A 20,377-nucleotide genomic window follows, 5' to 3' on the forward strand; every position below is an offset into this window, starting at 1 on the left:
AGGTGTGGCCTTACCATCGATTTGTACAACAGCATTATAATATTAGCTGTTTTGTTCTCAATACCTTTTCTAATGATCCCAAGCATAGAATTGGCCTTCTTTACTGCCGCCGCACATTGGGTCGACATTTTCATCGACCTGTCCACCACCACCCCAAGATCTCTCTCCTGATCTGTCACACACAGCTCAGAACCCATTAGCCTATATGTGAAGTTTCGATTTTTTGCCCCAAAGTGCATGACTTTACACTTACTTACATTATTGATTGATTATTGTACACTTGCTTACATTATTGATTATATACAAATTATATCTTGCTTAAAGTGTATACATTTAACTCAGTTATACCCAGCTTTTCCATCACAAGGAATTCCAAAATAAAACAATGTGTAATGTTGAATTGGCATCTAAAAATAGATTATTCCAGAATCAAGGTGCTACCACAGAGAAGTACCTATCCCTTGGTCTCTGAAGGGAGAGGCAACAAAATCAACATCCTCAGATGATGCCTTCAAAGAATAGGTAGTTTCATGCAGGGGTAGGTAGTCCTTCAGACGTTCTGGTCCCTGAGTGTATCTTGACTTCATTCCAGAAACCCAGTGAAACTACATGAGATGCTTAGCAAATGGCGGATAGAGTGAACAGAGGGATTTTTTTTCCCTCTCAGTTTGAGGCTAAGAGGCAAAGAAGGAAGGCCCATAGCCAGGGAGACAGACCAGAGACAGACTGCACTTGCTCCCAGTGTGGAAGGGATTGTCACTCCCGAATTGGCCTTTTCAGCCACACTAGACGCTTTTCCAGAACAATCTTTCAGAGCGCAATACCATAGTCTTTCGAGACTGAAGGTTGCCAACACATCAGAACCAGGGGACATTCACTAAAATTGAGTGTCAGGAGAGTTAGAACATACAAAAGAAAAATTTCTTTACCCTGTGTGTAATTTATCTGTGGAACACCTTGCCACAGGATGTAGTGATGGTATCTGGCCTAGATGTCTTTAAAAGGGGATTGGACATGTTGCAAGGTAATCCAAGATGTTGCAAGGTAATCCCAGATGTTGCAAGGTATTCCCAGGTTCCAAAGCAAACTCAGCAGGCAAAAGTGGTGATAATTCCCAGGCCTTTCCCACGTCTCCAAAGGAGACTGCAAGCATCAGAAGTGGGGAGAAGGGAAGCAAACCAACTCACTTTTATTACAATCTGAGTTCCCTCCTTGAAACACACACATTTCGCATTGGAGACAATTCATTGGTTGGTTACAAATCACTAGATGTCCAGATTAGGCGATGCCATACATACATTATATACAATTCACAGACCCCCAGCAGTCAGCAAATGGCACTGCACTTTCAATTTCGCTCAAAACCTGACCTCATCTCATAACCGTCTCCATGACTTACTTTGACCTTCTTTGTAGCCATTTGTAATGCAACTTACTTCGCCATTGACGTCACGGTGTGTGTGCTCATCTAAAAACTGCTGCGAAATTGTTTTCTCTGGGAACCTGACCTTTTGATGTTAACCCGGAAATGATCTTGGTGTGAACCGGAAAATAGCTTTGATATATTGTCTTAAACCCTTTATTGCTGTTAGATCACTAAAACCTACTTAGTCTAACGTTAGTTACATTTGTTTATGCACCAAACTGGTTCTGGTGTATAATACTGTTCCCAGCATGTGTGTGCAGCCTGCTGCTCTAAAAATATTGTATAGCTACCTGTATATGCCTATATATGCGATCTCTGAGCTTAAAGCCTTCAAACCGAAGTTTCAGCAGAGAACAAAGGGCTGCTGTCTTGCTTGCACAGTCTTATCAAGTGTTCTGTTATGGAAAGAACATTTGACTTTCCGCCAAGTCCAGCCAAACGTTTGAGTTTTAAAAAAACGAAACCATTTTAAAAACCGAAACCATTTTTTTACTCTAGTCTGACATACAAAGAGAGATGGACCAAAAGGATGCTGCCAAAGCATCAGGTAAGCATTCCTGTTAAACTATACATATAGCATACCTTCTAACAGACAGATTTCTGGAGGAAGTCCATCACGGGTTACAAACCATGACAGGTATGTGCAACCTGTTTTAGAAGTAGGCTGTCTCTGAATGCCAGATGCAAGGGAGTGGCATCAGGATGCAGGCCTCTTGTTGTCTTGTTTGCTCTCTGAGCCATCTGGTGGGCCACTGTGAGATACAGGAAGCTGGACTCGATAGGCCTTTGGTCTGATCCAGTGGGGCTCTTCTTATGAGGGGAAGCAGTCCTGAGAATTTTTGTTTATTCAAAGGAACTTCAGAAATCTACTGTATGGTATACAATGCTGAATGATTGATGGGAGGATTTTTTTAGTCAATTAAAAGTTCATGAGTCAATTAAATGCGGCAACTCTAAATACAAGCCATGCGGCATGGCTTACATCCCCATTGACCTGACACACTCATTGCTATGATCCTGTTCTGAATTATATAGGATGCTTATACCTCCAAAGGACACACTTGGCATCTAAGTGCGTCACTTAAGAGCAAGAGATAAAGCAGTCTCTGTAGAAGCATGCTTCAGTTTCAATTAAAATTTAAACCTAACTCTTTCATACTTTAATCCAAGTAAGTGCTTTGGAAAAAAATAAAAGACATGTTTAAAATAGCTCAGTGCTACTCAGAGGACTTAAAGTAGCATTTCAATGCCAGAATCTCTCTCTCTCTCTCTCTCTCTCTCTCTCTCTCTTTCTCTCTCTCTGTGTGTGTGTGTGTGTGTGTGTGTGTGTGTGTACCCAGGGTCAGTGGATCTGTGAGGTCTAATGAGAAAGTCACTTCAGGCATAGATTGGTGGGGGTTGCTCACTTCTCTCTGTTCTTTCACCTCCACTACTCCTCCCACTCCCTAAATTAGAAAAGGGCAAGACGGATAGAATGGAAGAGGGAGAGCGGTGGGCAAGAGCATTTTTTCCACCCATCTTCTGCTTCATTCCTTTCTCCCTTTTCCAATCCAGGGAACAGAGCCCGGTATGTCCAACTAAGGGAGCATTGGACACACACCACCTTAGGTACCAGGAGATCTTAGGTTGGTCCTACATGTACACACACTTTTACAAAAGTTGTATGGCAGCGGTTCCCAAACTTGTTCAATTGGTGGCTCCCTTGACCTACTGGGCCATTAGCCATGGCTTACCATAAGGACTGCAATCCTGTACATTTTATAGTGTGGTGGGTTTTTTGCAAGAATTCGGTGGCTCCCCAGGGACCCACAGCACAGTTTGGGAACCGCTGGTTGTATGGAGATTGCTTTAGCCACTTACCTTGAAGTTTCTGATATGATTTATTACAAAATCTGATGATCCAAGAGCAGGAATCAGTGTCAGTACAGCGTAAAGCAGCAGCTGGCTCCCCATGGTCAAAGCCTGAATAAGAGAACAGGGAGGTTTCCCCAGTCTTAAACCTATTTCTGCAAAATATTAACAAGTAACTGGACAACAAATATTTATGCAAGCCCTTTGTCAATAACTATTGCTTCTCCATCTGCTGACTTGGTTGTTAGATTAGAGATATTTCTGGAGTCTCTTTCAAATCCACAAGCACTGATCGTATCTTAACAGAAAACTGAAAAATTGTGGAAGAAAAGGTAGTATTTTGAAAGTTTCAGAGTCATGCGTGGAATGGAGTACAAGTTGAGTATCTGTTACTTGGACTGCTTCAGATGGGAAGGTGTCTGGATTATAGATTTGTCAGGATTTTGGAGTACAGGGGGCGGATCCCATAACCGTGGATTCAGTTATCCGTGGATTGGGTCAGGGGACCCCCATTGCATGCCCCTCCTGCATGCACCCCTCTGGCGGCAAGGGGAGCTTAACTGAGAAACCGGAAGTGACATTTTTAATGCCTTATAAGGCATTGGGAGGCCTGGAAAAATGCCTTATAGGACATTAAAAAGTCACTTCTGGTTTCTCCCTGAAACCTGAAGTTGCGCTATTTTGCCTGCTGAGCTCAGTCTGAGCTTGGCAGAGGCCAGGGACAGACATCCTTTGCCTCTCCTGAACTCAGAAGCCCCTTCAGAGGCAAGGGGAGCAGAGCTCTCTTGCCTCTGGAGAGGCAGCGGCCCCCAGGTCTGGGGAGACAGGCATTTGTTTGTATGCATATTTCAGCTATTCACAGGGGGTTCTGGAACGGAACCTTCACAGATAAGGGGTCACGCCTGTAATTGCATAAATATAGCTCTATATTTACAGCCCAATCCTAACAGTGGCACAGCAGCCGGGTGCAGCGGTGCCAAAACAGCTACTGCTGCTTCCAGCTGCACCACCATGGCCACTTGGGGTCTCCTTGGAGGAAGGGGACTCCCCCCCTTCCTGTCCTGTTCCCCTGGGGAAAGCCCCGAGCACCGCAGTGCTCCACTATTTTGCCAATGCAGACTTGAGAGCCTCTGTGTTGGGCTTTGCAGCCCAACACAGAGGATAGGATACAGCGGAGCAGGGTTCCACCGGCCCCCCCTCCTGTCCCAGTTCCTCCCCCCACCCCAGAATGCATCCACCCACACACCTTACCACTGCCTGGACTTCCTCCCTTGCTCTGGGCAGCTTCCATCTGGCGCTGGGCCAGCGTTGGTGCCCCAACCTTAAAGAATGCCTTAAAAGTTTACAACACCCAGTGCCAGTGGTACGCTCATACTTCTGGTGCTGAACAGTTCAGGATTGGGCTCTTATATAACACATACAAAAGGAATGGCCCCTTGAAATGATGCTGTGAAAACTCATGTGTTAGACCATGCTACTGACATGAAATATAAATGTTCAGCAAACATGCTAAAGTAGTTGTTCCAGTGGCGTCAGTGGCATCACTAGGAGGGTGCAGGGGGTGTAGGCCGCACTGGGTGATGTGCGGGGGGTGACGCGCACTGGGGGGATGACGCGCTAAAATCGTGGTGTTTAGGAGCAACCCATCATGCCACATACCATATACCATTGCAAGTAAATGCACGCTATAGCTCGGTTTAACTTTCCATAGGTCTCCATGTATTTTTTCTTTCCAGTTTTTGGGCCATAACACTTGACGGAAAGGAGATAGTTCATTCTGGTTTTTTGCATTGCATTCCGCTCAAAATTCCACATCCAATGGTATATGGATAGTTTTGATAGATTACAGCTATTCCAATGGGGTTTGTTGCACTGCATTCCTCATTAAATTACCTTTCCAATGATATATAACATAATGGCATTATTCATACATACCACTTTTTCACAATTTTGATCACTAGTACCAAGCTCAGCTTGTTGCCCCCCTAAAATTTGTTGCCTGGTGCAACCGCTCCCTCCTGCACCCTGTCAGCTATGCCACAGCCTGCTCCCCTCTCAGATCAGACCTGCCCTTCTCTCTACCTTGTCACCACCCCATTTCACCCACCCTCCCCCATTCTGCCCTCTCCCGCCCAGTTCTACAGCCTGCATGGCTTCACCTGCTCCGAATTTGGTTGTCTGCTGTAGCAGTGATTCTTTGGGAGCAACCAAAACCCAGGGGTCAGGTTGCTGGATTTAGGTACAAGAGCAGAAGCAAATGAATGGTCAGACAGAAAATCAAGAGACAACAGACAGATTGAGGGTTGAGAATGCAGAGAGAGACAAGCAAGCAAGCAAGCAAGCAAGCTAGCTAGCTGCTTGTACGAGCTATCTCACTGCCTTTTATTGAACATTGCAACATCAGTTACATTCCGTTCCTAGATAGTGTGCCAAATTAGAATCTCATACAGGGGCTTAGAACAATGGGTGCTTCTTCACAGAGAGCTGTATCAGCTATTGTCACACTTCGGCCTGAGAACTAGCACCCCTTCTGGTTTGCCGTAACAAGGGGGAGATTTGCCTGCAATTGCCATATCATCAAGGCTTTCTGTGTGCTTCTGCTTAAACAGCACTAAAACACCACAATTCCCCTTTTTTATTTATTTAAATTTGAGATAGCATTTGGCATTGTGGGGTTATAACACACAAATTTTGACACCATGCAAAAAGGACATTGGATAAGACAAAAAGACCTTCATGAATACATGCTAAAATTACAGTTGGGAGAAAAGGCAACACCTTTTTCTCTAAAAATGATTTGCTGTTAGCAGAATTATTAAAACAGGTGGTGGTTAGGTAACAACACATTTGCATAATTAAAAGAAACATTTTTATCATGGAGCCCATTCCCACGGGCATACAAGCTTTGTTAAATATTTTTGCACATGTTAAATTGCTGCCACTGACCACATAAAGAGTGTGCAGTGAAAGACATTGGGATTTCACCATGAATTACATTTACATTATAAGACATTGCATCATGAGCTATGCAAACATTGGGAAAGTTTAAAAACTTGTTTACATATTTTGCACTCCCTTAAGGGGGGTGCTAAATGACTATCTTTTAACACAATTATAAAAAGCAAAAACAAACATAAAAACAACAACATTGAACTTTTTATTAGGGGTTCTTGGTTCACTGGATGTCTTTAGGAAACTTTAGTGCCACGCATCTTCGTTTCTGTGAAAATAAACAGAATAGCAGAACTTTGCTGCTAAGTTATTAATGAAGCTGGTCTTTTCACTCTGGGTTCGGCAATTATCTGTAAAAGCACATGGGGGGTAAAAGCACATTATATTTGCATTTAGTGTTTTACTTAATAAGACAGGGGGGGCTTCTGAGCCTTGTAAAGTGTTGCTTAAATATGATCTCATATCCCTCGTTTTTTTAATTATTTAAATAGAAAAATTGTAAGATGCACTGTGTGTGTGTGTTGCAAGGTCTAAGATGTTATAAGAGATACGTTTAGGTTTGAAAACAAACTGAGCAGGCAGAAGTGGTGATCATTCTTAGGCCTTTAGTTGTCTAAACATCTCAAGGGATTATTTCTAAGCATTGAGAATGAATGTGAAAGTCAGAATTCAGTAAAAGGTTGTAACACAGCGTTTGAAGGGAACATTTCTAAACATTGAGAGAGTGTTAGAAGTGAGAGTGAGTGAAGTTACATCAACATTTTAAGGGATTCATGTCTAAGCATTGAGAATGTGTGTGAGATTCAGAAGTGAGAAGAAGAGAAAAGCTTGTATGTGTGTTATTACAATGTGGGGTTTTCTCTTTGAAACACATACATTTTTTACTGGAAACAATTCTGTTGTTCTATTTTACACATTACAATTCACATACAATTCACATACCCCCTGCAGTCAGCAAATGGCATTGCACTTTCAATTACAATGACCTCATGTTCTATAACCATTGTATGACTTACTTTGGCTTTTGAAATGCAACATAACTGTTGCTAAACTGCTATCTTTTGCACTCTCTGTAAGAACTTGATCTTTGAACTAGAAATAACTTTGTGTGAACTTTTCTGACATAATTAAACTACTACAGCTAATTTAAAATATTACTATCTGCTAGTCACTTGTATATGCACCAAAACTGGTTTGAAATGAAGAATAAGAATATAAAAAGAGCTGGTGTGAATACTGTTATGCATGCTTGTTGCTCTGAAGAATATTGGATAGCTATCTACTTGTATATGAAGTCTGAGCTTAAAACCATGCTGCTGAGCCTGTGTGTTAAAAGGAAAGACTAATTTTTAAAAGCACACAGGACAGGGAAGATTTTTTTTTTCCCTGTGGTCTGAAGACGCTTTCAAACCGAAGAGTTTCCTGTGGTTTGAGAACAAAGAAACATTCATTGTGTTTGCATCTTATTTATTGTGTTGAGAACACTGGGCACACAGCCAAGTTCAGCAATCCGTGTGACTTTTAGTTTTGTGTTTGCTTGGACATTTAACTTAACATACCTTCTAACATGTGGAAACCAAAAGAAGGCTTAAAGACAATGAAAACAGGCATATATATACAGGTAACAAAAGAGAGATCAATATGGAATTTTTGGCTAATTTTACAAAACAATTGTTTAACTAACATTTTATAAACTGATAAATAAAAAAACATGGTATTAGTATGGAATTAAGAAACATCTTATAAGAATAAAACAGAAAGGCCTTAAGGGCTTGATTAAAACTATGGGACTAGAGAAATTTTTTTTTGATGGAACAGAATGAGACCAGAAAATCATTTTCTGATGAAACAGAATGGGATCAAAAAATCTTTTTCCTGATGAATTTAAACTATGGGATCAGGAGAAATTTTTTGATGAAGCAGAATGGGATCAGAAAATCATTTTCTTGGTGAATTCAGGGAGGTCTTTTAAGGGCCTGATGAAAGCCTTGGGATCAGAAAAGGTTTCTGATGGAACAGGATAGAATCAGTCAAAGCTATGGGAACAGGGAGACTTTTTAAAAGCCTGAATAGCTTTGTTATTACCTTTACATAAACATCTTAGAAAAAAGAGGTGTAACTCTGACTATAAATAACAAAATAAGGTTTAGTTTGACTTTAAAGCTGTGATAACTGCTGCTGATGGACAAAATGGCTGGTGGTTGCTGTTCTGAAAGGTGTGTGGAATGAGAGACACTGAAAAGTTAGGGAACTACTACAAACTAAACTGAAAGGGAGGGGTGAGTTTAGCTTGTTGGTAGCAATTTGAGGATTAGAACTGGAGCTAAGGCATTTAATGCTCTATTGTACAATTTGCTCTTGTTATAAAGTGTGGTGTTGTTTTTTTGCTGACCTTCCCTTTGGTATGTAACTACTTTAGCGATGGGGATTGAGCATCTGACTGGTTTTAAAGAGATTTTTGCCTGTGTTACTTGGGCAAGTTTAAAATCTTAACTGTTTTTTATAATGGGTAGAGTGATTGTTAAGACTTGGCTTTGAAGTTTATTGCTTGCTCCCTACTTTTTCTAACAAGGGAAATGATGGCTTCTTAATAGAAGAACACATTCTTTGAGGGGTTAGATAAAAAATAAAGCTATTTAAGCATTTGGGGAAAAAATAGCTTGTGTTGCAGGATTTTGACCTTTCTTAAGGTGGTCAAACAGTGGCTTTAACAATTGTTACAAAAGTTGCTTTTAAATGTTGCAATTACACCTGGAGTTACAAAATTAACTGTTGGGGGACTTTTAATTCAGGTGTTGCAGGTACAACATGAAATAATAGCACTTTATATTCAATATTACAAATAAAGTGCTTGTGTTTGCACTTTTTTTGGTACTATATAAAAACTAAACTGTTATGAAATTTAAGGCAGGTCCTGTAGGAAAAAAGGATTTACTTGGGGACCTGCTATTAAAATCCATATGATAAATGGCTATAAGGCTTAATTTACACTTAGCTGACACGAAGTTGGGCTGTTTAACATGCTTTGGGCTGTTTAGCATGCTTTTGGAAAAAAACTTAGCTAATGATACTTCTGGCTTTCTTTTTAAGTGGTTGGAACATTACTGAGCTATACTGCATTCTGTGCAGGGGTTCTTAGGGACTTCCAACCATAGGAAACTAAATGATATGTATTTATACCTTTTTGTAATTCTCCAGCATCTATGCTAGTGATAAAGTTTTTAAGTGTAATCTGTACCTCTTTTGGCACAGAATGGGGGAGAGTTTTCTGTTTTTTGACTGTTTGCCTTCGTGCATTGTGGCCTTGTTTTACAGGGAGAACTATGGACAGCTTTAAAGACTCTTCTGCTATTAAGTTTTCTGATGCTATTGCATTTTGAGCCATGGTTTCTATATGGGATGGCTGCTTGTTTTAGCTGGGTTGGTGCAGAGGAGGAAAAAGAGAAATATAAGCTGATGTATAGTCTGGCGGAAGAGGGCTTGTAGCACTGTTTATTTCCTCTGACTGCGTTTGCAGCTCTACTTGTAGAGCGTAAGTTTGGATGGTAAATTAAGTCTATGACCTCTTGGGAGGAAACATGGTGCTGAACTTTGCTAAAGAGAAACAGTAAATTATTGCTTCGGTATTGATAAGCTTGTACCCATACTTATCAATGCTATACTCACCTGGATCCTGAATGAATGAGCTCTGTAACCTGTGCAAGGTGGGTAAGCTAGCTGCTATCGTGGCCCCTCTTTCAGGGTCAGATGAAACATGGCCCCTGTTTCAGGGTCATGTGAAGCAATGAATGGGAAGCAACCCGAAACAGGCTACTTGATATAGGAAAGAGTAAAGCAGCTTGTTTGCTATACTTGGTTGGCCCCACGTCTGGGTGCCTGGTATAGCTACAATAGCGTTGAGAAGCAACTTGATTTCAGAGTCAGGATGCTTGAAAGAACAGATGCAGTGAGAAGTTGGAGAGGCAGAATAAACCCAAATGTAGCAACGCAAGGCTGCCTGGGAGACACACAAGACTGTATCTTGTTGCCTGAGGAAGAGTGCTAAAGCAGAAGCACTCTGAGGGTTTGAAAGTTAAAACTGGAGCAACAGAAAGTCAAAGCAATGAATGGGAGGTAGCCAGAGGACAAGCAGCCTGCCTACTGTACCTAATTGTTGCAGAGGGTCCCTGTTCTGGGATTAGAAGTCCCTGTTCGAGGCGCCAGATGTAGCAGTGATTCTTTGGGAGCAACCAAAACCCAGGGGTCAGGTTGCTGGATTTAGGTACAAGAGCAGAAGCAAATGAATGGTCAGACAGAAAATCAAGAGACAGCAGACAGATTGAGGGTTGAGAATGCAGAGAGAGACAAGCAAGCAAGCTAGCTGCTTGTACGAGCTATCTCACTGCCTTTTATTGAACATTGCAACATCAGTTACATTCCGTTCCTAGATAGTGTGCCAAATTAGAATCTCATACAGGGGCTTAGAACAATGGGTGCTTCTTCACAGAGTGCTGTATCAGCTATTGTCACACTTCGGCCTGAGAACTAGCACCCCTTCTGGTTTGCCGTAACAAGGGGGAGATTTGCCTGCAATTGCCATATCATCAAGGCTTTCTGTGTGCTTCTGCTTAAACAGCACTAAAACACCACAGTCTGCCAGTGTGCAAGAGGCCACTCTGACCTCCCCACCAGTTGCCCAGCAGACCACACCAGCAGCAGTGGCTTTGTAACTGCCACAATGCAGCCTTCATCTGCACAACACATATTATGCCGGCATCTTATCCCTCTCCCACCACTGCTTCCCCCAATACTGGCATTCAAAACTGGCATATTGCTTCTAAACTTGGAGGTTGCGTATGGCTTTCATGAGTAGAGATGAGAGACTTGATGCCACTGAGAGACTTCTTCTCCATGATCTTGCCTAACTCCCTTTTAAAGCCATCTAAGCAAGTGGCTATCATCATACTTTGTAGTTGCACATTTCATACATTACTGGCACAATCCTATCCTGCACTGGAACAGGCAAACCAAGAGGCTTGTGCTGTATCCAGCATGGGATAGGGGCCCAAAGTGGCTCAGCCAGAGGTAAGGGGAAACTTTTCCCCTTACTCCTGGGTAAGGTACCCTAGCCCCTTTGGGTCGCCTCGGACTTGCACCACCTCTGGAGGTGGCACAAGTCTGAGGAGAGTGGAGTGGCTTGAAGCTGCTCCAAACTCTCCGGAAATGGGGGTTGGAATCCAGCATAACTGCCAGGTCCCAGCCCCATCTCCTGCTCCCCACATCCCTGCCCTCCACCTGCCCTCTTCCTGCCCCGGAACACCTCCCTCCTGCCTCCTCCCTGCCCACCCGAGTCTTATGTTGGCCGAGTTTGGCCAATGCAACACTCAGAGCATGTGTCGGCGCAGTGGTTAATTCCAGCCTCCACAGGTTGGTGCAGGGCCTCTGAGAGAATTTTATCAGGGGATACAAAGTTTTTCTTTGGCTGCTTTGCAAAGGGGGAGGGGTGAAACAGAGCAGAGGAGGGTGGTGATGGGTGAGCAGAATAGGGGCAGGGAGGGGAAAAACAGGGTGAGGGGAGGGTAGAGACAGCTGGAATAGTCTTTGGAGCCCAGATCTACCCACCTATGTGGCATCAGTGGCGTCCCCAGTATCCCCAGTCATGGTAGTGTCCCCAACATGTCTGAGTAGACAGGAAAATGTCAGATCACAGGAAATTTCTGGGCCCCCTCCTTTGGCTCCTGGGCCCCGTTTGGATCCTGGGCTCGGGTACAAATTACCCCCTTTACCCCCCTCTCCTACGCCCTGGGTTGGCGCACCTCCACAGACCAGTGTAAGGGATTGCGCCAGCCCAAGTGCCTTCTAGGATTACACTCTGTGAAGTACGTCTTTTGTCAGTTCTAAGTCTCTTTCCATTCAGTTTCATTGTCTGACCCAGGTTCTAGAGAGGGAAAGTGAAGAAAACCTCCACTAATGTTCTTTGTTTCTATCATGCATGATTTAATATAAGGCTCAACTCTGCCACCCTCTTTAGTCACCTTGTTTCTAAGCTCTAATTTTTGTAACTTTTCCTATAAGTGTGGTGCTCCAGGACCCTGAACATTTTGGATGCCCCCTTCTGCACTTTTTCCAGCTTCACAATATCCCGTTTTAGATGTGGTGACCTTTTCTGAGGTCATTATTAGGTGATTGTACTTTGATTTTAATTGCATCTATAGTGAATGGTACTTTCTGCTACTAAGCACATTAAAGGTTCAACTTTTTGTGAAATGGTGAGTGACAACAAGCACAACAGTAGATTTTAGACATTTATTAGTCATATCTCAAACTGTGACCTTAGGTATAATTGCACAATCCTATGCATGATTACTTAAAAGTAAATCCCACTGATTTTGGTGGAATTTAGGATCAAACTATGTATTACTTTAAGCACAGGTGCTTAACAAGTGAGCTCCATTTTTAATCTTAATAAAGTAGGCAAATCAGTAAGCTTGCATAGGACTGAAATCTAATTTTTGTTTCTCAATGTAGTCAAAATAATCCATCTAATTAAGCATTGAGAGAGAGAGAATGCACCCTAAATTTTTTTATGAAATTCAATTTAAGTACCAAGCACTACAATACAAAATTAAAGTATTAAAGTGAATGAAAAAATTTGACAGCTGGTAAGGAAATATACATTTTTACTGCTGGACAACTTTTCTCAGGGAGTGATAGCCACAGACCAACAGGAGATATTTCCAGGTGACTCTACCCTGTAGTCTCTCTTTCTGTCCCTAGAAAGAAAACAAAACAATCTCAGAAGCAAAATTTCTCATATTCCAGTCCATCCATTTATGCGTAAATCCATCAACAAGAGCTTCAGCTGCAATTCCCCAAGAACCAAATGAACATGGCTAGTCCATTCTTGATGTATGGAATAGTTTATGGAATGCACCTAGTGGACAGGCAGAGCTTTTGCTGAGAATGAAGTGACTGGGAATGTCCTTCCTGGCTCAGGGCTCCATGTACACACTGGAGTTGCACACTGGGGTACCAGAGAAATGTACGTGGCAGTTCTATTCCTATACTGAGCTTGAATTAATAATAGTACTGGTGATCAAGAAGCAAAAAGTTTTGAATCTTCTGAGCTTGTATGACAAGCATCCAGAAAAAAGAAACCATTAAGCCCTATTCCAGTGGTTCTCAAACTTTTAGCATTGGGGCCCATTTTTTAGAATAATCTGTTGGGACCCACCGGAAGTGATGTCTGACCAGAAGTGACATCATCAAGCAGGAACATTTTTAACAATCCTAGGCTGCAATCCTACCCGCATTTACCCAGAAGTAAGTCCCATTTTACTTTCATTGTTAAAACACAGTAGCCTGTTAAAATACAGGTCTGTAACATTTCCCCAAATGCAGACACATACCATAGTAGCATCAAGTCCAACATATTAAAAATAAAATATTGAAATGAATTGGACCCACTTGAAATTGACTCGTGACCCACCTAGTGCGGCCTGACTCATAGTTTGAGAAATACTGCCCTATTCATATGTGAGACCTCCACAGAAGACCAATGCCTGGAGAAAGCAAAGCAGGGTGCACTGGCTAGCCATGACCTGCTCTGTGCTATAGCCTCCGCTTCATGGTATGGGCCAGCTGGGGACAAGGCACTGACAGAGAGGCAAGTAAAACTTTTTGACTTACCTACACTGCTGGTGCCTTATCCCCAGTGGGTCTACTTAGATCTGTGCCAGCTCTTTGGCTGTTATAAATCCAAATGAACCAAGGAAGTGTGTCGAGCCCAGGCTGAGGGCATAAGGTATCAGTAGTGCCGCCACTGCCATTGATATCTGCCCCAGCTTGCCCTCAATATGTCCTCAGCTGGTCCTGATCCTCCCATGGTACACATGTTCTGAATCACCTGCTGCATGCGGGGGCTCTGGGAACCATGTGGCTAGGGCCACCAGCCCTTTGCGCTGACAGTCCCAGCCTGTGCATTCTTGTAGCAGTTGCCACACCAGCAGTCCAGACCTTGCAGTGACAGAGTGCAAGGTCCAGACACAACTGGGCTGTTACTTACCTTACAGATGGACATTGTAAGGACAATGCCTAGATAATACATGCAGAGCACTTTGTATGCTCAGAAAGTGCTATATCATTGTGAATTATTAGTATTTATATAATATTTTATTTGTTTAGTCATGGATAACCTCCAGTTCATGCTCAGAGATTGTAATGCAGGGAGGTGAGTCCACATCCTGAACCATGACCTGTGTTTTCTTCAGGCTGATTGTCAGTCCAAAATCTTGGCAGGCCTTGCTAAAACGATCCATGAGCTGCTGGAGATCTTTGGCAGAGTGGGTAGTGACAGCTGCATCGTCGGCAAAGAGGAAGTCACGCAGACATTTCAGCTGGACTTTGGATTTTGCTCTCAGTCTGGAGAGGTTGAAGAGCTTTCCGTCTGATCTGGTCCGGAGATAGATGCCTTCTGTTGCAGTTCCAAAGGCCTGCTTCAGCAGGACAGCGAAGAAAATCCCAAACAAGGTTGGTGCAAGAACACAGCCCTGCTTCACTCCGCTTCGGATGTCAAAAGGGTCTGATGTGGAGCCATCGAAGACAACAGTGCCCTTCATGTCCTTGTGGAAAGATCTGATGATGCTGAGGAGCCTGGGTGGACATCCAATCTTGGGGAGAATCTTGAAGAGGCCGTCTCTGCTGACCAGGTCGAAAGCCTTCGTGAGATCTATGAAGGCTATAAAGAGTGGCTGTCGTTGTTCCCTGCATTTCTCCTGCAGTTGTCTAAGGGAGAATACCATATCAGTGGTGGACCTGTTGGCTCGGAATCCACACTGCGATTCTGGATAGACGCTCTCTGCAAGTACCTGGAGCCTCTTTAGTACAACTCGGGCAAACAGCTTTCCTACAACGCTAAGGAGAGAGATGCCGCGGTAGTTGTTGCAGTCACCCCTGTCACCTTTGTTCTTGTACAGCGTGATGATGTTTGCATCCCTCATGTCTTGAGGTACTCCACCTTCTCTCCAGCAGAGACAGAGGATTTCATGCAGCTCAGTGACGATGATCTCTTTGCAGCATTTTAGGACTTCAGCAGGGATGCTGTCTTTTCCAGGTGCCTTGCCAAAGGCAAGGGAGTCCAGGGCCACGTGAAGTACCTTGTGTACCTTGTGTACCTTGTGTACCTTGGTTCAACGATCTCCGACACTCATTCTCTCGATACTGAGCTAAACAAGCGCATCGGTAAAGCAGCTACCACGTTTTCCAGACTCACAAAGAGAGTCTGGTCCAACAAGAAGCTGACGGAACATACCAAGATCCAGGTCTACAGAGCTTGCGTCCTGAGTACACTTCTGTACTGCAGCGAGTCATGGACTCTTCGCTCACAACAGGAGAGGAAACTGAGCGCTTTCCACATGCGCTGCCTCCGACGCATCCTCGGCATCACCTGGCAGGACAAAGTTCCAAACAACACAGTCCTGGAACATGCTGGAATCCCTAGCATGTATTCACTGCTGAAACAGAGACGCCTGCGTTGGCTTGGTCATGTCGTGAGAATGGATGATGGCCGGATCCCAAAGGATCTCCTCTATGGAGAACTCGTGCAAGGAAAGCGCCCTACAGGTAGACCACAGCTGCGATACAAGGACATCTGCAAGAGGGATCTGAAGGCCTTAGGGATGGACCTCAACAAGTGGGAAACCCTGGCCTCTGAGCGGCCCGCTTGGAGGCAGGCTGTGCAGCATGGCCTTTCCCAGTTTGAAGAGACACTTTGCCAACAGTCTGAGGCTAAGAGGCAAAAAAGGAAGGCCCATAGCCAGGGAGACAGACCAGGGACAGACTGCACTTGCTCCCAGTGTGGAAGGGATTGTCACTCCCGGATTGGCCTTTTCAGCCACACTAGACGCTGTGCCAGAACCACCTTTCAGAGCGCGATACCATAGTCTTTCGAGACTGAAGGTTGCCAATACAAATATTTGTTTATTATAAACAATACTTGGATTGTGAAATCTGAAAAAGTATGGGGGGAAAAAAGAGAAGGCAAACAGTTTCTTATATGAGGAGCCTTAACATGACATGGCCCTCTACTGATGAGGGGAATACTTTCCCCAGTCAGGATATCACCATCCATGAATTACAGATGACCATCGAGCCACTTGGAAAGTGTGAGGGAAGCCTTTACAACCTTGGAAAAGACTCCAACCTTCACAACAGGACACCCTTCACCACAATGTAGATCAATTTTGTAGTAATACAGATTACCAGTCATCGCACAGTAGAAGACTCTACCACATGATAAGCTGGTGAAGAGAGAAGGGAGTGAGTGAGCCAGTGGGTTCTGAAAGGCTCATTCACATAGCACCAAATCATGCTTGGTGTGTTCAACCAGCCCTGTGTGTGTGTGTTCAAGACCAACCTCACTGCACCCTAATTTCCACATCTTGCATTGATATACAGTCAATGGCAGACCTTCCCAGCCCCGTGTCCCAGGGCAAAGGTCTGAGATGGCACCCCCCATGCATGCAAATCCATCCCCCTCACTTACCTGGAGTGCATGGTGCCTCACAAAACTCCAGGATGGCTTTTAAACTGTGCTTCCATTAAATCGGAAGCACAGTTTCCGACCCCATTGGGAGCCTCGGAGAGGCTTCTGTGGGATCCTAAAGCTCGCACCAGGGGCATTTGCCCCATCAATCCTATGGGTGGTCAGCCACTGTACACAGTATTATAAAAATGGATTTACCATTGGTATATAATCAACACACTTGTGTTCAGATTTATTTAGCACATTTAAAGAAATAAGCATGCAAATTGTAGAAAAGAGGGGGCTTGGTCATGCACGTTCTCAATTCCTACGTAAACAATTTTTAAAGCATATGGTACGGAGTACATAGTATTAAGGAAAGGAAGACTTGATCTTTTTTAGCCTCTGAGAAAGAACACTAGGATTTTCAAGGCTAGACAATTTGCTTAAACAAAGTTCTCTCTGGTGCCTTTTACCTGATGGCGACATAGGTTTGTCCTTGGACGTTGATTAGTTTCTTACCACCACTCTTTCTTCCAAAATGTGTATCAAAAAAAAACTTGCCTGAGAGAGAGAGAAAATAATTACAAAGATAAATAATTACAAAGATATACTAAGAGTAGCCAAAGACAATTTCCTACCAGATATTCTTGGATACCCTTGATTGCAGTCTAATATTTATTTTGACATTAGTTTTATGTGCATTTTAAGGGGAATATTTATTGTTTAAGTGTGCACTTTGGCTCTAGTAGTTTGTCAGGTCATAAAAAATGAAATCTATCATCTGAATTACAGCTAAATCTGTTATGAATAATGAGAGTACAAAAAAGGGAATAAAGAAGGAGAGCTGTTGTAGTGCAGTGCTAAGGGGTTGAGTTGCAAATCAGGACTTCCCTGGTCCGAATTTAAGGTCCACTAGGAACTCACTAGGTGGCCTTAAGACAAGCTGCTCGCTCTCAACCTCAGCTGCAATATGCGGATAATAATACTTATCTACCCTATGGGGTTGTTTCAAAGAAAGCTTAGAGGACCTCAAGGTGAAAAAGCTTTATGAAACTACTGGAGAAGGCATTGTTGTTATCAGAGCAACCCAGAGTGCCCAAACATAGGGCAAGTACCAGGATGGCATGATGCTCAGGTCAGACTCAAGTCCTCTTGATCAAGTTTGAGGCTCTCAAGCTGGATTCAGATTCTCATTCTGGATTCTGAACACCATTTTTATAAGCTATTATGAAAAGCAGACACAGCTTAGACAATACATACCAAGAAGTCCAGTGACTTGGTCTGAAAAATGTTCACCGCCTATGAAATATAACCCAAGGAAGTGTTCATGAAGCTTGTCATAGGATATTTTCAGAGTGTTGCTTGCTCCTGACAGCAAAAGACTCTTGTCTTCTTCAATTTTAATCTCCAAGCTATAAAAATCACCATTGCAATATATTTATTTAGCACCTAAAATATCTAGGGCCTGTTATGAAAACATTAAGCAGGCCCTGCATGTATATATTAAAAGATGTGAAGGAAAGCAAGGTGATCAGAGAGGGGAGGAAATTGAAGGACCTGAGGAAAGAAGGTTTCTGCTTTTTCTAAATATATACAAGTACAGTATAGTGGTATTCTGCTGTAATTATTTCACACTACAGGCTGAGCCTCATTATTCACGTGGGTTCCGTTCCAAGCACTCACATGGATAGCAAAAAACACACTATAGCAAATCAATGTTAAAAACAAAGTTTCTTTGCTCCAGTGATTTAAAAACAGCCTTGCTGACCTTTGTGATGTAACATAAGAGTCATTAAGAAGAAAATCCATCAATCAGTCCTCCTCCAAGCACTTACAAAGGTGCTTCGCTCAGTCCCTCCCTTCACCAATGCAAAGTGATCACCTTTCTTTCACGTGCTCAGGGTGAAGGGAGGGGTCGCCTGGAGAGAGAAGGATTGATGGATTGTCAGCCAGCTGCCCCCCCCTCATTAAGGAGGCTATTGTTAAAGGACTGTTCAGCTTTTCAAACTGATTTTAAAAGGATGCATTTTTCCCCTTCTCTAGGGATCAGCACATTCCTTCTTATTTGCAGTGGCCATTCGTGTTGAGTCAATCAATCCGTGTATAACAAGGCTGGACCTGTATTACTTGAATTACAATTTGTTCTGCAGGTACAGTTTCAACAAAGCATTGAAATGCAACCCAGTTGTACCCATTTCCTTTGGTGTTCACATTTTTACATGTGGGCATATAGCTCAAATTACAGAAAGCTATCACTTGTGTATGCTAGCAAAATCCAAAGAGGATTAGAAAGAGAAAATTTATATTATTCAAAGTCCTAAATGAGGTGTTCAAAATATATTTGACAAGAGGGAGGAAACCGCAAGGAAGGGGGAGTAAGAACAAGGGGAAGGAGGACATCAGTTTCACTAGCTACCACTGCCCTGTCCTCAGTGTTGCCTCATCTCTGTCAGAGAGAGAGAGAGAGAGAGAGAGAGAGACTCACACTAGCAGGGAACACACACACATTTAGTGGCATAGCTAGAGGAGGCGCAAAGCACAAAGGGTCCAATCCTATACAGTGCCCCAGCTCACTGCCAGCAAGCACTGTTGTAAACGTGCCTTGAGGCACATTTGCGGGCCCTAATGCTAATGGAGCACTGGTGCTAGTCCAGAGCTGTGCTAGTGTTGGGCAAGCACCAGAGCTCCACTGCTTGGCGGTCACACAGACCACCAGGCATGGGGGGAGGCATGGGGGGAGGAATCATTCCAGGGTGGGTGGAGGGGGGGAGAGGAAAGGAGGAGGTGTGCTGTGGGGAGGGAGTGGGGCAGGAGGGAGGTGAGACCGGATCCTGAGCCTCCATTTTGGGCCTCTGGCCCAACACCTACCTACCTCTACAGAAGGAGTACACCTATTTTTGTACACCTACCACTATTTGTTAAAGAAAATACCAAAGAAAATTTTTTACCCCTGGATTGTGACAGCTGTAGTTGTTGTCCATGGGAACATGGTTGCGTTGCCCGTGTGATTCAGCACAATACCTTCCTTTGCAATCGTGATTTTCACATCAGGCTGCTGATAAGCTATTTCAAAATGCACGAACTGTCCGTTTTCTCCACGTTTGCCAGTTATTTGAATCCCTGAAAATGCATGAGGAATAGATATGACAGCAACACAAAGTTTACAGCAGAGTGACTGCCTTCTGAAAATTTTGAAAGACAAGATGCAAGAGTGTAAAAGATCTGTGAGAAAAGCATCTAAAATCAGATGTTGTGTGGCAAACCAGCCAAATGCATTCACACTGGCAAATTTTACCAAACGGAGACATGATGACAAAGAAAAAGACTACTGAAGAAACTCAAACTTCAAATTAAAAACAAAAACAAACAAAACACCAATATTTGATTCAGTCCATAGAAAGTTTCACAAAAATTTGTGGAGCAATAGTGCTGCACAGAAAGCATGTCCAGGGGATTACATTCACTTAATTTTCTACAGAAACAAGTTGAAAAGTGACGTGACATGGAGGTCGGGACGCCTGACCACCATTTATATTACAAGGCAGTGTTTCTCAAACTGTGGGTTGGAACCCACTTGATGGGTCATGGCCTGATTTCTGGTGGGTAGCCTCCAATGAAAACAAGGGTGATGTTAATTCATCAGT

General features: G+C 43.3%; 2 protein-coding genes across 2 annotated transcripts in view; both read right to left on the bottom strand.

Moving 5' to 3' along the window:
- Positions 1-5,573, bottom strand: part of LOC136638931 (inter-alpha-trypsin inhibitor heavy chain H3-like) — a 40,842-nt gene extending 35,269 nt beyond the window's left edge. The window contains exons 1-2 of the mRNA XM_066612960.1: positions 5,437-5,573; positions 3,287-3,388 (exon numbers count right to left, since the gene is read on the bottom strand). Coding sequence (XP_066469057.1) covers positions 3,287-3,379 — 93 coding nt within the window. The 5' untranslated portion in view covers positions 3,380-3,388; positions 5,437-5,573. The remainder of the gene's footprint in view (positions 1-3,286; positions 3,389-5,436) is intronic.
- Positions 5,574-16,340: 10,767 nt separating this feature from the next.
- The window catches only part of LOC136638933 (inter-alpha-trypsin inhibitor heavy chain H4-like), a 29,252-nt gene continuing 25,215 nt past the window's right edge, over positions 16,341-20,377 (bottom strand). The window contains exons 16-19 of the mRNA XM_066612961.1: positions 19,682-19,853; positions 17,994-18,145; positions 17,207-17,294; positions 16,341-16,506 (exon numbers count right to left, since the gene is read on the bottom strand). Coding sequence (XP_066469058.1) covers positions 16,341-16,506; positions 17,207-17,294; positions 17,994-18,145; positions 19,682-19,853 — 578 coding nt within the window. The remainder of the gene's footprint in view (positions 16,507-17,206; positions 17,295-17,993; positions 18,146-19,681; positions 19,854-20,377) is intronic.

The sequence above is a fragment of the Tiliqua scincoides genome, chromosome 2 (genome assembly GCF_035046505.1).
Source record: "Tiliqua scincoides isolate rTilSci1 chromosome 2, rTilSci1.hap2, whole genome shotgun sequence".
NCBI classification, from domain to species: domain Eukaryota; kingdom Metazoa; phylum Chordata; class Lepidosauria; order Squamata; family Scincidae; genus Tiliqua; species Tiliqua scincoides.